Source organism: Indicator indicator, chromosome 1 (assembly GCF_027791375.1).
Source record: "Indicator indicator isolate 239-I01 chromosome 1, UM_Iind_1.1, whole genome shotgun sequence".
Lineage (NCBI taxonomy): Eukaryota > Metazoa > Chordata > Aves > Piciformes > Indicatoridae > Indicator > Indicator indicator.
In genome coordinates, this window is record NC_072010.1 from 59,047,118 (window position 1) to 59,064,112 (window position 16,995).

The 16,995-nt window shown below is 37.6% G+C and overlaps 1 protein-coding gene across 2 annotated transcripts in view; it reads right to left on the minus strand.

Annotated features, from left to right (window-relative positions):
• Positions 1 to 16,995, minus strand: part of NALCN (sodium leak channel, non-selective) — a 217,427-nt gene that overhangs the window by 93,421 nt on the left and 107,011 nt on the right. For both annotated transcript variants that reach the window (XM_054400249.1, XM_054400241.1), the window contains 3 exons: positions 13,925 to 14,056; positions 7,891 to 8,058; positions 1,396 to 1,587 (listed from right to left, as the gene is read on the minus strand). In XM_054400249.1, coding sequence (XP_054256224.1) covers positions 1,396 to 1,587; positions 7,891 to 8,058; positions 13,925 to 14,056 — 492 coding nt within the window. The remainder of the gene's footprint in view (positions 1 to 1,395; positions 1,588 to 7,890; positions 8,059 to 13,924; positions 14,057 to 16,995) is intronic.

Genomic DNA, 16,995 nt, shown 5'->3' on the forward strand with positions numbered 1-16,995 from the left:
GTAACAAGCCTCCTGTTTATCCAGAATTCAAATAAGAAAATATAAAAAAGTTTGGATATTTTCTGTTTATAAAAAACTGTATAATCTGCTCGATGAAATATTTCCTCACACTTTGAACCTGTATTTGGCATACACCTGTATTTGTTAAAAGTCAATATGATAAAAGCTCCTATGATCCAGCTTGCACCCATCGCCCCTTGTCCTACCACTGGATATCACTGAGAAGAGCCTGGCTGTGTCCTCCTAACACTCACCCTTCATGTAATTTATAAACAAAGCTGCAGTTTTCTTCTCTTTCTTTCTTTTTTTTTTCCCTTTCTTCAGAATTTCAAAAGAGAATTCTACTGAATTCTTAATGATCCTACTGGTTGCTTTTCAAAGCACGTTTTCCAAAGCAGAAAGCACGGTGCTCCATTACTCCCTGTGGGTAGGTATTTTTCAGTCTTACATTTGATGGCTAGCTTCCCATACATCAAGTCCAGGTTGATAATTACTGATTGTTGCCTAGCCATTTTGTTTGCTAAATGCATGACCCTTGAGGCTGCCCTATTCATTGTTATTTAATTGTTCCAACCAATGCACTTTCACTAAAACAGATGCATTGGATAACCAAGCTGGAATGACAGAAACAAATAAATTGCCAGTGGAACCAATACATGTACACTCAGTCTAATCCATTATTACAGAAATGACAGTATTTTCATTCAGAACAGTGAGCTTCAATAAATACATTAGCTCCAATTTCCATTGATTCTCAATGTTCTGTTCTGAATTAACACAATGCCCATAAATATCCATTATTTATACCTAAAAGGCAAACCCTCATTTGCTTGATGCAGACAGGTTTTATAATCCTGTGTAAAACAAACATTCCTCTATAAAGCAAGAACAAGCACTTTAATAATATGAAGATATACAATCTGTGTAGACATAGTCGACATAAACTTTGTGATTAATATTCACAACTGTGCATGAGTCCTTTTTCTGTAACAGGCCTGAGTACTGTTAAATCACATGCTTTGATGTGTCATCATAGTGTGCATATGTAAAATTCCTCTATATTCTCTCAGTAGCAGAAAGAGAATATCTAACCCAAAGAAAGACAAACTTTACTACTGAAGGACTACAGAAAGACTGTTACAACTAGAAAATGCAATTCTTTTATTTACACATAGGGAGATAAACTGCTTCATGGCTCTCAGAAGGAAAGGAAGACCACTACTGTAATAACCAGTATGATAGAATCACATAGATTCATTTAGCTGGAAAAGACCTTTAAGGGCATTGAGTCCAACCATGAATGTAACACTTCTAAGTCCATCATCACTGGTAAGAAAACACTGATTATAAGAAAATAGTAAAATTCACCAAATAGTCAATGGTTTTTATACTTGCCCGTGGAAAGGTTGTAAATCTATCCAGTTCTTCCACAAAGCAAAACATCTGTAAACTGATTGCTGACATTACAATTAAAAGGCTGGCAGTAAATACCACCAAACTCCCAAGTTTTTTTCCCGGTCCAAATATCTTATACACAAAATCCTCCAAAGCAGGAGAAATCTTTATAAGCCGAACTACTCTAAGAACCTGCAAAGAAAGAGAAAATACAACTCTATTAATTATTTAATTATCACAATCATCAACAACTTTTCACAGGATCAGATACCTTAAGGCCCAAAAAGGACTTGCAGACTTGTAGCACAGTAAATCACAAGATTGCCACCACTTGTAACAGACCATAAATTACATGTTAGGTTAAGACGACCCTAAAACCTGTCAGGTTTTGTCTGTACTTACCTTGAGATTTTTTAGCTAACCACAGCAGCTACCCAGTGACCAGGCAACTGTTAACCTACTTTGTCTTTTGCTTAGCTTTTTACGATTATGGTGTAGTGCTTACTGTTACATATCTCTTTTTCCCCCTACATATAGAAGCAATACACTGTAATTTTGCATAGAATGAGCTATCTATGACCCTTTCACAAAATGGAGCACCTGAGGCACACAGGCATGGGATGACAGCAGAAGGCTATAATCAACTTACTAATCATAGGTCATCACAGAAACACTTGGATAAAACTCTTTCAGGGATTGGAAAGGGAACAAAGACAAAGAGAAAATGTGCTGCAGATAGTAAATCTGAATGGAGTGTGGAATTACAGACCAGTGAAGGTTTACAGTGTGTGACAAAACCTAAGTATGGCTTCAGGTAGAGGTCAAAATACATCAGTCTAGATTTATGAACTGAAAATCTACTGCAGTGCTAGGTAAATTACTTAACTATCATCACTGTTAAAAATTCATACTTAGTCTAAATGGACAGGGTGCTGAACAGTCTGTGAACAGAGGTTTGTTTTGAGCATCAGGCTAGATGAGACTTTGAAAGGCCACTTCCAACCTAGACTTTTCTATGATTCTGTGTTATTTGTTGCACATTACATATTCACATAAAAAGCTGACAACTCTTGTCCTACAAGTCATCTTTTCATTTCAGTGATCCAAGACAAAATTGCTTGCACAGTGTACTATATAATCCAGGAAGTTTTGTAATAAACATATTTTACTTTCTCACACTATATACAACAAGGGAAATGTTGGGTGGCATGTAATAGGTTAACAGAGAAGCTTCCCTCCAATACAGAAATGAAGGAAAGTAACACACAAAGAAATCTCTGGGTTGATATAAAAATATTTTAATATAAATGAGATAACATAATGCACAATTACTTTAGCCTACCTGCAGAAAAAGCACAGCAAAATGCCAAAAGCAGCATCAAGCAGAAGCCTGCAAGCTAACAGCCCACTGCCTCCCATCCAGTGCCAACCCCAGTGAAAATAACACAACATCCAAGCCCAGAACCAGAAAGCAGCAACCCAAACAGGAAGCCTCTCAGGACTGCAAGCCCCATAATACTTTACTCCAGCCAGCTCTTCTGTTTTGAAGCTGGCATGACATGAACATGGTATGAATAGCAGCATATTCAACACAACCCAGTGGCATTTCTCAATGTCAGAGGAAACAGTATTGTGCGTCATTAACATATTTGGCATATTTGACAACTCTCAGTAGTAGGAGAACAACTGTGCTTGTGTGTGGAACTCCTGACCCATTTACTGCTGACTCTACCCTAGAAAAGCTGCTGACAACTCTGATCCTCCAAATTCTGCTGCTCATGGTGGCACGTATGGTAATATAACATCAGTATGAACAAGAGGCAGTGGCAGCCACAACAGCTGGAGACAATAGCAGCATATGAAACAAATGAGATTCTACAGTTCTTACAAAGAGTAAGACTGTCCACCCTAAGGTATTGACTATATTTCCACAATAATCACATTGAAACAGAAAGGTAGGAATTACAGTGCAATTATAGGTTGACCTTATGTAAAGTCAAATACAATTGCTGTGCTGCTTTTGGAAAGAAAATAAGTTTGACAGAAGTTGTTCACAGAAAGAGCTCACTGTACCTTGTGGAATGCTAATCATGTGTACCTTTGCATTTTGCATGAAACTCATCTCTGTCATGATAGGGCCATGACATGGCCCAGTACAAACCCAGACAGGCCTTAAAATGTCTAGACAAGGTCCCTTTCTCTCCCCTCCTTCCTACAGAAAGACAGGGCAACACGGGAAAAAGAACAAAGGGGACAGGACCCCTGCCTGTCTGGTAAACAAGCTGTTTATCTGGGATGAGAGCACGTACACTGACCACTGCTCCCCCAGGTACAAGGCCTTTGTTTCTGCCTTTTATGGTTATAGCCTGGCAGCACGCCTTTCCATTCTGCAGCTATACGTTAGCTTCAGTGCCCCATTGCACCAGTTGATTACTGGCCATATGTATATAGAGGTTGATCTGGTAGTCGCCTTTGCCTTGCTTCAAGCCGTGCTTCAAACCTTGCTTTAAGCCTTGCTTAAGCCTTGCCTTGCTTTCAAACCTACTTGGACCCATCTTGTAGAAGCTGCCTTGAGTTGCCCTGCCCTGCCTCAAGTGCCTGGTCCAGAGTCTGGGATAAAGCCATGCATCCATACACAGCAAGCCGGAGAAGCCACAAGCCTAAAAGCTGGATCCACCTAGCCTGCTTCCCCTTGCCACTAGAATCGTGCCGTGCCTCAGTTTACCCAGGAACCAAGCAAGCGCCTGTCGCAACAAGTGTCATGAACTGCTCGCTGTCCACTGAAGCCAGATCAGCCTGGGACCATGCGGTAAACTCTCCTTGCCAGCAATCTGCCGTGCCAGCACCGTACGAGAGCACCCCAAAGCTAACACAGCAGCAGCAGCATCCCCCATGTGGGTAAAACAAGCTGTGAGTAATTAATTCATTGCCCTTTGGCTTTAAAGGTCCTTACCCAGTCTCCCCCCTGCTGTAATCGAGCGCTATCTGCTCTCAGGGACTTTCTCTTTCCAAGTGATTGCCTTCTAGTTTGCATAAAATTATTTGTATTTTGCCCTAAGACTGTATATTCTTATTGTAAATATATATTCCAACTGTACAACGATCCTGTTTAATGAGTTTTGGCAATTTTAATTAATAAAGGGTTACTTATAGTTTTATTAATACCCGTTTGCCATATTGCTTATTATTACTGTAAGGGTAATTAATAATCCCCCTCATGACAATCTCCCTACCTGTCAGTTATGCAGAATATGTTAGTCATCTAGGCTTTACTGCCAAAGGGGAGAGTGAGAAAAAGTCTACTAAAGAAAATAACATTGCAAACATATTATACCCCTTGTACGAGATGGACGAGTCTTCACTGTCTCAGTAACTAAAAAGGGTCCTAGATATAGAGGTCACAGTAGACAGATTAACTTTCACACCATTAGAACAAGATGAGATAAAGTCCATTCTTTCACATTCTTTCATGATTACCTTCCATGTAATCTGAGTACATGAAATTGATTACCAAACCAGTGACAGACAGTGAGGTGAGATTTCCAAGTACTATGAATGTGCAAACACAGTGCCGCCTTATAAGACCTGCTTGCAGTGTAAATGTTAGCTCTGCTCCTATCAATACTAGTGTCAACACTGACCCCAGAGAGGTGGAGATTTCATGATAGTCAGTATTCTGTGTTGTGTTAGATAAACTGTGTTATCTGCCCTCTTTCCCTCTTCCTTTGGGGAACTTTAATTGACCTTTAAGTAAGACACTAATCTTATTGATATTTTTTTTAATTTGTTTTCATTAGGTGACAAATTGAATCTAGCAAAAGTACACTCTAATGAACATTTATGTACCCTATGTAATTGGATTGCAAATTCTATTAAATTTAAAAGTTGCAGAAGGTGCATCATTTCGATTGAAGATATGCTAAAAAAACAGAAAAAAATGAAAAATACAAAAGAGGAACCACCATTCTGTTACAAAGAATGGCTGAACCTCCTAAAACGGATGATAAATATTCAGAAAATGACTTAGCAATATATTCCCCAAGAACAAATACAATACAAATACAATCTCTTCAGTCCAGTATGGGTTTATTTAAATCTCTCCCTTTTATGCTGGTTAATGACAGATCTCTGCAATAATATGCAAATTCTGTCATTTCTCCACTAATTTTGTATTCTATAGATTATAGCCCTGGAATGATGATTTGGTGTACTCTTTCACAGATGGGTTTCTGAGGTGTTTTGAATGAACATTCAGTGAATGCAAGATAGGTGGGAGGGTGGACAGTAGCCAGTGTACTGAAGAATAAAGTGGTGACAAAAGGTAATGCTAAAGACCAATGAATAATGCAGACTGAAATATATGCTAAGAAAGACTAGAGAAGCCAAATGATATTTCTGCTCACTATCCTGGAATGTGTCAAATAAGACTTCTGTTTTCAGTAATCTGTTTTGTTGACTGACAAGAAACACATTTAACCTGTCATCATTAATACCTAGAGGCCTGGAAATCTGCCTGATATCAAGACCTATCCATGTGAAAAAAGACATTTTGACCTTGGTTGATTTGAAAATGTGTTATCTAGCTTGCCCAGAAGCTTAATTGTGGAGGAATATGTTTTGTATTTCCTTTACACATTGACTTCAAAAGTAAAGTATTTTCCAACCTTACTGTCATTCACCCCTCATGGGATTTGGATTGCATAATACAACTCAAATCTTTCAGTGTAGCAGGTGTTTCTGCTTGTAAAATGTATGTCTCATATATTTTGGAAAGAAAAAAAAAATCACATCTTGACATTTTTTGTCATAGAAGATACCATTAAAAAGAAAAAAACAAACCAAAGCAACAAAACCAAAACCAAACAAAAACCCCCAAACACAAAAAAAAAAAACCAACAAAATGAAAGTAACCAAAACCAAACCACCACCCCACAAAACTAATTAAATCTATTAGAAAGAAAAGGTTAATTACTTTATTATCAATGTATGGATATATTTTAATTATACTTTCAATCATAGAATCACAGAATCATAGAATGGTTTTGGTTGGAAATGACCCCTAAGATCATTAAGTCAAACTGTTGACCTAACACCACCGTGGCCATTAAAGCATGTCCCATAGTCCCATAACAAAGAGTTACCATGTGTTAGCGACAATGTCACCCATTCAGTTCAATATGATCATAATTTATGCTTCAAATTGCTGGAAAGAAATCATCAGATGCAAATGAACTTTGCTCTAATAAATATGGAGCATCTGTTAACTAAGATGCTAAGCGTTTTAACGGAGAGCTCCTAGCTGTGTGCTTTTGACACAAGAGAGCAACGGCATGCTCCTGATAGATCATCCTTTCTTGCAGATTTGAAGCATCATGCCACATCAAATAAAGAGATTTTACATATTTAAGACAGCAAAATCAAAGCTTCAAATGATATCAGGAAAATGCAAAATAGAGTTTCTCATCTTGAAAATTTCATTGAGCACGTCTGTAGAACCATTTAGGAAAAATACAGAATGGCATTTGCAGAAGCCTGGAAAGGCCATCATATTTCAATCCACGTTTGGAAAGACTGCTTCCCCCATATTGTACTCACTTGACTCATGTCACTATGGCTATCACATCTATTGACAGGACTGTGTGATAATTGATTATTTGCCTTTATTACTACGATTCACCATGTCAATCCACTGCTAAATAATAGATATGAAATTGCTACTTTTTTTTTAATTATTTTTTAGAAAATCCCTTTCTTCCACACTGTAGAATACAGCACATTATAATGAATCTCAGTGCTCTCTCCCACAGCTGAAGGAACTCTAGGCACTGCAAGGAGGATGAACGGGGAATTGGTTGGACTGACTGACAGACGAAGAATCAGAAGTCTGAATTAATCAGTCTTTCTTTGATTCTCCTTCCTGCTCGTGCACAAAGCAAAAATGTAGGAAGAGCCTCAATAAATACACTTTCCCATTAGAAAAGGAATTGTTGGAGAGCTATACAAATATTATGGTGATTATGGAGAAAAGACCTCAGAAGACCCACAATAACTGGATCAGAGACTCTTAGTTAGGCATGTAGCTGCTACAGAGATGAAGATTTGGACAAGTAACAGCAAATAATTTGAGGCCTCAGGGACAGAAGCCAGGAAAGCAGTAGTGGACACTACAGGAAGGTGATGTAAACAGTCTTAAGCAAGATTAAGGCTCAACAAAGGAGAGTGAGTAAACTAATCCAGAACTTACTGAACACTGTAGCTGAGATAAGAAGTATTTCTGAAAACAGAAAGGACTTCTCAGAAAAGTTAGAAAGTATTCTATTTCTGTAAATACATTCATAAAATAGTTAATAATGGAAGTGTTAATTATTTTAAAGACATTTCCAAAATGAGGTAATACTCTGGGCACATCAGTAGCCTGAGAACGGAAATAAATGACAGTGAAATGTTGATTAATAATGTCTTTGTTATATAAAATGTCAAAGTAGCTGATCATACCTGAAAATATGTAAACTGGGAGTGATACAGGTCTGGATAAATATGAAGAGTGGTTCCAATTACAAGCAGCAACTCAAACTTGTGAAGAGATGAGCTGATGTATCCTGTGAAACCCAAACACCAGATCTTCAGAAGAGCTTCTAAATCAAACAGAACTGTAAAAGCAACCTAGACGAATATACAAAACAAGAAAGATGTATTCAAAACAATGAGTTCATTTCCAAGTTTCTATGTTACGATGTGAATATCTAGCAAGGTTTTGTGTGGCAAAAATAAAGATCTGGATAACACTTAATTAAAATGTTCATACTCTAATCAAAATAAGCAGCTAGTAAGAGATTTCCTCATAATGGCTCATGTGCTTCCTGAAAACGTACCCTTTACAAAATTCTCTGAAGTCTCAACATGGACATGTAGATTTCAAAGTTTGGAATGCATGAAATAATAAATCCATCCAGCTGGTCTTTCACTTTGTGTACACAGATAATCTGGGAAAACGTGATGAGGCAATAAATATAAGCTGTCTGAAGAATTTTAAGGGATGTGAGGAACAAACCAAAGTTAAAAGGTTGCTTGTTTGAAAATTGCTGCTTCAGTGTTCTGAAACATCCACAGTAATATGGCAACCAAAATAGGTAGAAGAGGGATGACGGGACTTAATCATTAGAACAAATTTTAAAAAGAGGAAATTCAAACTCTGTTTAGATTTGGTAGTTTTTCACAACCTAGAAATGGGATGTTGTTAAAGAAATTGAGCTGAAGTGAGTAAGGTGGGAAGTTACACAGGAAGAAATTTACTTGTAGGCATTGCATGACTGTGAGATTCTTCAAGATGCATTTCTTGAAATATTTACACACTAAAATGCAAGATAAATCGTCAAGATTTATTTTCTTTTACTTCTCTCACTACTGAAAATCCTTCTGGCTAGACACACTTCCTCACCTGCCTTCATATACTCTATGATATTCTCTCCCTCACTTTCCAACATCCAGGAAACCCAATGGAAAAGATGTTTTTCTTACACAGAAATTTTCCTCTGGCCCTTCACACAATCTTTAGGGCTTAAGAGAGACACTGAAGTAACATTAGGTGGCATCTGTATACAACTAATACTCTCAGAGTGCTGTGCAAATGTTTACAAAATACAGTTCACACTTCCTTAGATTTTTAAGATGGAGAGACTAATTGACTGTGGGCCATAAGGTTTATTGGATTCGGCAGGACATCACGATGTTAAAGACTAAGATTCTAATCCTGAATCTGATGGTGACAATCTCTGGGATGCTGCCTTAAGGACTTGAAGTATTAAAAATTTAAACTCCATTTCATCAAAGATATATTTATCACCATGAAAGAGGTTTTGTGAGATAACTAAATAAAATTTTATTTGTTTTATGTGTACAGGACTGTCACAAGCATGAGTAGAGATGGATACTGAACACTGCAGTTTATATCTTAAGTTTATTGCCCCACTCTACACGAAGGTTTATGAGCAGTGCTACCAGCTATATTATTCAGTTTCCTCAAGGAATGCAAATTAGTTATCAGGCTTCAGATCTCCTCTGAATAATTAAATCAAGGCAAAATGCATCATGGCACTCCAAAAATTTCTTCACATTAGTAAAGAAAAACTATTAAGAAATTTGTGTGTGATTTCAGTTATAAACAGTGTAGGGACACTTTCATGCTCATATTCTCTAATGTACCTGGCCTGTTTTTCAGCCCTTGCTCAGGCAGCTCAACAAGTTTAGACAGTCAAGTTTGATGAGTCTACATCTTTACAGGAAAATCTTTATCTAAAACAAAAGGAAAATGTTTTATAAAAAAATCTTAAAATGAAAGATAATTTCTAATCAAAACATACCAAATTGATTCCTAAATGAACAAGGAGGTTGAATCTAGAGATATGGAACAGTAGGTTCCATCACAGTAGGTGACAGAATTCAGATTCAGAGCAGGTGGAATAACAATGCCATTTAAATACATACATGCATACTTTAGAGTACATAGGCTTCCTATTAGGACAAGACTAACAAATATGATGTTAAGTGTATTTTAATTTATTCTAAAAATGTGTGGGAGGGAGCATTTGCATTTTACATCCTTGTCAAATGAATTCAAACCACTAGCACTTAAAAATGTACCAAATGGTTTGCCTAACATCTGATTACATTTATACACCTGTCTTCCTGCTGACAGAGCTTGCATTTTTTTCCTTCCTTATAATTAATTATAGGAGAAAATTCAGAATATCTGACTAGAACTTTTTGTAAGGTGTGAAATGTAATACAACTTTATAGATACTTTTCAAATTAAAATCAGCCCTTTCATTGATGCAGAGACCAGGGAAAGGCAACTTCACATAAGAAGCCAGAGCAGACCCACAAAGAAAGTATAATGCCACCTTCCACAGATTGCTAGGCCCTCTCTGCTTTGGGGAGGCCAAAGAGAAGCTATCAGGAATGGGCTGCTTCTCTGAGGTCGACCTCCCACTCAGTCACTGGGAACTTTTATGATGTTAATGCTTCCTTCAGCAATATTAACTTTTACCAGTAGCCCCTTAACATTTTTTTTTGTTTTGCAGAGGCAGAGCTCAGAATCACCTAACATCCAACAGTCAGAGATCCAGCTAGCTGTCTTCATACCTATGGCTTATTTGAAAGGTTATCAAGCTTTGGGAAAGAGTAATTCTGAATAGGATCAGTGGGATAGGATAGACTGAGTAAGCTATTTCATTAGACATATCTGCTCCTAAAGCCAGCAGCTTCTAAGATGAATTTTCTGAAATATGTATAAGAAAGCCAGATGTGCTTGCTGTTATCTGTCTGGCCATTTCCTTTAGCAAAGGGAATTCTCACTGCTGTTGGCTCCTCAGGTAAGCTCTCTCTAAAGGGAAAGATTTTTGCAACCTAATCTAATGGAAAATACAGAGCCACAGCAGTGCATCCTATGACAACCAGTTTCCCTCATTAAGGAAATGAACCAGCCACTGTGGAATAATCCCCATGCTTGAGTACTCAGCCTCCTCAAGGCTCTTAGAAGCAGTTTCTTTCTGCACCCTGTACTTTATTTTTATACCTCCTTTTCTAAGATACTAGAGGTTTGTTCTTGTTTCATTTTTACAGTATTTCTAGTAAAAGCATTGCAGGAAAAAAATAAAAATAAAGAAAACCAAAATGGACATAGAGAGTACACCTTACAAATAATCAAAATATCTTTCTCTATTCTAGAATAACTTACCTTATATATTTAGAAATGTAAAATGAAAACATATATGACTTTTCTGACAATCCCTCCAATAATACATCAATAATCTGAACTATGCTCAAATAGAAAAATATGTATTTAAAGAAAACTGCTGGGCATTGCTTATAGGATAGAATTGTAATACACTAGTCTGCATGATGCCCTCATCTTGAATTACTAAACTCTGGCAAGCATTTCTGTCAGAAAAAATCCCCAAACCCTACACTCAAAATAGATATTGAAGAGAGTGTTTCTAGCACTGATTAATAAAAGCGTAATTATACTATATATTCAGTGCCAAAATAGAAATAGCACATGCAGCATTTCCTATTTTGAACGTAAATAGAACCAATGTTATTTTGTTAAGAATCCGGGCTCCACTTGCTCTATCCTGGGAATACCACAAAAAAAAAAAAAATTGTGTCAGGCTCTAATGCTGACTTAATTTTTTGTTTCTGACCTAGGATATTATACTCACTTTGGCTGGGATAAAGTTAATTTTCTTCATTGTAATTTGCATGATGCTGTTTCGGGTTTGTGATGAAAATAGTGTTGATAACCCAGGGATGTTTCAGTTGTTGCTAAGCAGTGCTTTGCACAGCATCAAGGCCTTTTCTGCTTCTCAAACCAACCCACCACTGAGTAGGCTGGAGATGCACAAAGAGTTGGGAGGGGATGCAGCTGGAACAATGTATCCCAGCTGACCAAAGGGATACCTCACACCATATGATGTTGTGCTCAGCAATAAAAACTGGGGATGAAGAAGGAAGGGGGGATGTTCATGTTGATGGCATTGTCTTCCTAAGTAACCATTGCACATGATGCTTTCCTGGAGATGGATGCACACCTGCTTGCTGACAGGAAGTGGTGGATGAATTCCTTATTTTGATTGCTTGTGTGTGTGGCTTTTCCTTTACCTATGAAACTATCCTTATACCACCTCATGAGTTATCTTTTAGCCTGTCAATTCTCTTCCCATCTTCCCTAGGGGGGAGTGAGCAAGTGGGTGTGTGGAGCTGAGTGGCCTGGCAGGTTTAAAACATAACAGAGATTGAATTGAGTTTTCTTGTCCTTGCTTCTATCCTCAAATCTGTAAAGGGTGTCATAAGAGAATCTAAGATTTGTGGGCTTTATTCCTAAGGCTTATTCCCAGGATCATTCTCTTTCACATCCATGTTGTTTTTCAAATATGCTTGGAACTTGAGATAAAATGAAGATAACACATTTCTCAATTACTCTTGTAATTGTTGGCTGGGCCAACATTTACTAATGGTCCTACAAATTACGTCTGTCTCCCAGTGGCATGAGAGACAATAGAGCATGATGCAGCACTGATGTCTCTATAATCTGTGGTTTTTTTGAGGGTTTGGGCTTTGGTGCTACACCTTTAACTTTTTTTTTGTTGTTTTCATTTTTGTCCCAGAACTGGTGAAATCTGAACTTCACAAGATTTTAAAAGATCAGATACAAATTCTAAAACTAATATAAATTTAAAGAAGCTTATCAACACAATCTGCCTTAAAAAAGGGAGATTTGTAAAGCATCATAATGTTATGGACAAAAGGGTTTAAACTTGGGCACTGGAGCCTACCTCTCAAATGTATTTAGTGATATCTAAGGACAAGATTACAAATTATTGAACTTTTGGACTTATGATTCCTCTGTCATTGGTGGCCAACAAGGCCACACCAATGGCAGAGGAATCACAAAAAATATACTGCTATCGTGTGCTCTAGCCTGAGAATGCTCATACTGGTTCCACAGAAGGACTGTGTAATTATCTAAGCCAGGAAAACTGCAGTAACCACATAAAGCTAGACATGTGCACAATTCAGGCAACCATGATCAACACTTTCAGAGAACTCATCTCGGTGAATTTCAGCTCTAGTGGATTTTTACTCAGATAAAGTAACAATTCACAGTACTTGTGGAGGTAAACATTTTTAACAAAGAATGCTGTAATACTGACATCACTTGATAGAACAAATATCTGCTTGAAGCTATGTCTGTACATTAGTACTAAAGACTGCATTTTTTAATAATGATTTTTAATTATATGGGTTTAAAACTGAATTAATAGACATGTAGGCAAGGTCCTAGGCTCTAGTCTAGTGCATGCTCTGGAGAAAAATGTTTTGCCCACTAATGAGTCAAGCAGCCTCCTTGCCAGAATGCCTCTTCTTAAGAAACTTTTTACCTCCACTCCTCCTTCACTGAATTAAAAATGAGGGGTTTTTTTGTTTGTTTGTTTGTTTTGTTATTGTTGTTTTGCAGGTTTGTTTTTTGTTTTGGTGGGTTTTTTTGGTGGGGTTTTTTTTGGTTTGTTTTTTTTTTCCAAGTGTGCTCTGGAGGTAGCTGAAACAAGGCTATTTGCAACACTATTTTGGTTATGCTTAAGGATCTTCTTGCAGCTAAGTATATGTCAAATAAGGATGATTTAGGAAGATGTGCTATATTCTTTAAAGATACTGTTTTGTCATTTTTTTAAGTTAAATTCTTCTGGATGTAAAGAAAGACAGCAACTCAGCAGCCATGCATTGCCTGCAGATGTTATACTTAAGCCTCAGTTCATTACCACTGACATTTTGTTTGAGGAAATTACCTTGCAAAAGGTTGTAAAACAGGGCTGCCAGCCATGGTCAGACAGAGGAACTTGAACAAGTTAGCAAAGAATTCTCAGAATGCTTAAGGGAATAAAAAAATTACATACTAAATGTGCTTGACATTCACATTTTCTATTTTAGCTTATCTTGAAGAATATTGAGATAGTAATTTCAGTATACTCACCTCAGCTAGGTAAAATTCATCGTATTGTCTCTTGAAATTTTCTCCTTTGTAGTAGTTACTAGCAGCAACAATCACATCTACAGCCACCATGCTTAATATGAACATATGAAACACAGATGACCTCATCATTTTCTGCAAAAGACAAAATGTTACCATCAAAATGAGTCAAACCACATGTATTATAAAATTCCATTACACTGTTTAAGTGTAATGTTATAATGTTTTTATAAACCTTCTTTACATATTGTAATTTATCCCTCTTTAAAATACATTGTAATAGTGTTTCAACTGTTTTTTATGTGCAAGTTGGTGGTTTTTTTCTTTTAATTTTATTTTTATTTGCTAATTGATTTCTTACTGAAGGTTTATCATTTCATATGATATCCATTGCCTTAGTATGTTTTTCAAGCATAAACTGCACTTCTATCTGCTCAGTTGCCCTTGTTTAATATGCCTTCATTATGATTTATTCACACAGATCTTAATGACTTCATCGTTCAGAAACAAGTAACATCAATTCCATCTTGTGCAGTGCTTTTGCTCAAGAAAGACAAGCAATGTAGGATGTCCAAGTATTGCCTAAAAGTATAAAACATACAGTAGATATGTGTATCTGGGCCAATGAACTGTGAAGCACTTCACAAATAATTCACAGATCTGTGCACTCCAAGCTTTGTGTCACTGATGCTGCAGTGCCATTGGAGAAAACAGAGGCACACACTACTGTCTAGGAGTTTATATCCATGAGTTGTGAAAACAGCAGCAAGAAGAGGTAAGACAGAAGTTCAAAGAACTAACTTGTAGGCCCCCACCACAAATGGCATGGATACATGATTTACTCTGAAAATGTAACCTCTACCCTCACTAGGCCAGCCACAGCTGGTCCAGTAGAAGGTAGATGTATAAGCATGTATAAGATGTATAAGATGAATAAGCAGAATGTATTATTATATTACATGAAACCACCTTTGAATGAATGGTCACTAATACTGCTATTTTTTCCAATCTTTCAATAGCGTTTATGTCTTTAATGCTTATTGGCAAACACAAGTAATGCAGCACTATGGTTTACATTGACAAATTTTTATTTGCTCCTCAGTTTATATGTAGAAGTATCTGACAAAATTTCAGAAAAAAAAATCAAAATAGAGAAGAAATCTGCCTTTCTCAACTTCTACCTAAAGGCTTTTTGTGCCTGTACCACTTTATATTCATGGAATCACATAATTATTTAGGTTGGAAGGAACCTCTTGAGATTATCTACTCTGCCCCTGGCTGCTCAGCTAGAATAGGTATTCCAGGAGTGTGTCCACTCAGAATCTGAATAACTCAACTCCACAACCTTCCAGTGCAACCTATTACACTGTTTGACCACCTTGACAGTGAAAGAGTGTTTTCTTCTGTTCAGATATTCAAAAATGGACAATGTCCCACTGGGAGACAGAATCAAAATAAGATCACAGAATCTCTGAGACTAGAAGGGCCCGTTTGAGAACATCTAGACCAATCCCCCTGCTCAAAGCAGTGTCACCTAGAGAACGCTGCTCCAGTCATGCTTTCAGTATCTCCAAGGATGGAAACTCTAGAGCCTTTATGGGCAACCTCATGCCGTGTTTTTGCAATGAAAAAGTTTTTTCTTATGTTTAAATGAAATTTCTTGTTTCAGTTTGTGCCTGCTGTCACTTCTCCTATCACTGGACTCTACTGAGAAGAGCCTGGCTCCAGGATCTTGATTTCCTCACATCAGGTATCTTCCTATACTGATAGGATCTCCTCCTGAGCTTTTTTATTTTCCTCCAGGCTAAACAGTTACAGATCTCTCAGTCCTTCCTTACATAAAAGACGCTCCAGTCCTTTTATCATCTTTGTGGCCCTCTGCTAGCCTCAGTCCAGGAGAAGCACAAAACTGTACAGACTACTCTTGACGATCTCAACAGACATGAGTAGTGGGGGGGAATACCGCCTGCAGTCTGCTGGCATTGCCCAGGGAGTTGCTAGCCTTTTTTTTTTGTCTTAAGAGCACATGGCTGGGTCATGTTCAGCTTGTTGTCCACCAGGACCCCCTAAACTACAAATGGTTGGTGCCATGCTTGTACTGGTGCATACAGTTATTCCATTTTTCTTGGTTTCCCCTTTGTTGAGTACCATGAGGTTCCCATGCGGTCAGCTCCCTACCTAGCCTATCAAGGTCCCTCTGAGTGGCAGCACAACAATCTGGTGTATCAGCCTTTCCTCATAGTCTTCTATCATTTGCAAACCTGTTGAAGGTGCATTCTGCAATTATCCAGATCATTAAAGAGGATGTTGATGAATCAAGAATGACCTTGCAATAACATCAGCCAGCTTCCTTTGCAATCATGGGCTCATCCCATTACCAGATTCCATAGACATCTGTATGTCCAGTTTGTTTAAATCTTTCTTAATATTCACCCCTTGCAGGATCCTTAACACCACAATCTCATGGTCACCGCAACCAAGTCTGTTCCTGAACCTCACAACCTAACCAGTTCCTCATTGCTTGTAATTATAAGGTCCAGCCAGAACGCCTGGCCTCATCAGATCACGTGTTGGGAAGCTGCCACCACTGCAATCCAGAAATCTGAATTGTCACCTGCTGTGTGACCCTTCTAGCAGGTATTGGAATGGTTAAATTGCCACAGGAGAACCAAGGCCTGTGAATGTGAAGAGGTTATAGAAGAATGTAAAAATTAAATACCCCACATTTTAACATTAGTAAGGACATACTAACGTGTTGGAAGATTCAAATATGCAGTTGTAAAATACTGTCTCAGTCTTCAGTGTGCCGAGGCTGTTATATTGATAAAGAAGTGTCCACATTTTCATTTTATGTTTAACCTTGCCTAAAGCTCAAGATCTTGACCAAGTTATTTGATACTAATGGGCTGCTTTTTTTTTTATTTGGCAATCCTATCAAAACGTAATGTGACATTTATGGGAATGTGTAAAGACCAGCACTTGTTCAGGCTTTAGCAAAGACTTGTACCTGTGTACAGAAAAATTCATACTTTGTTGAATTCCTTAGAACTGGTGTTTTACATTAGTTTGCTTAA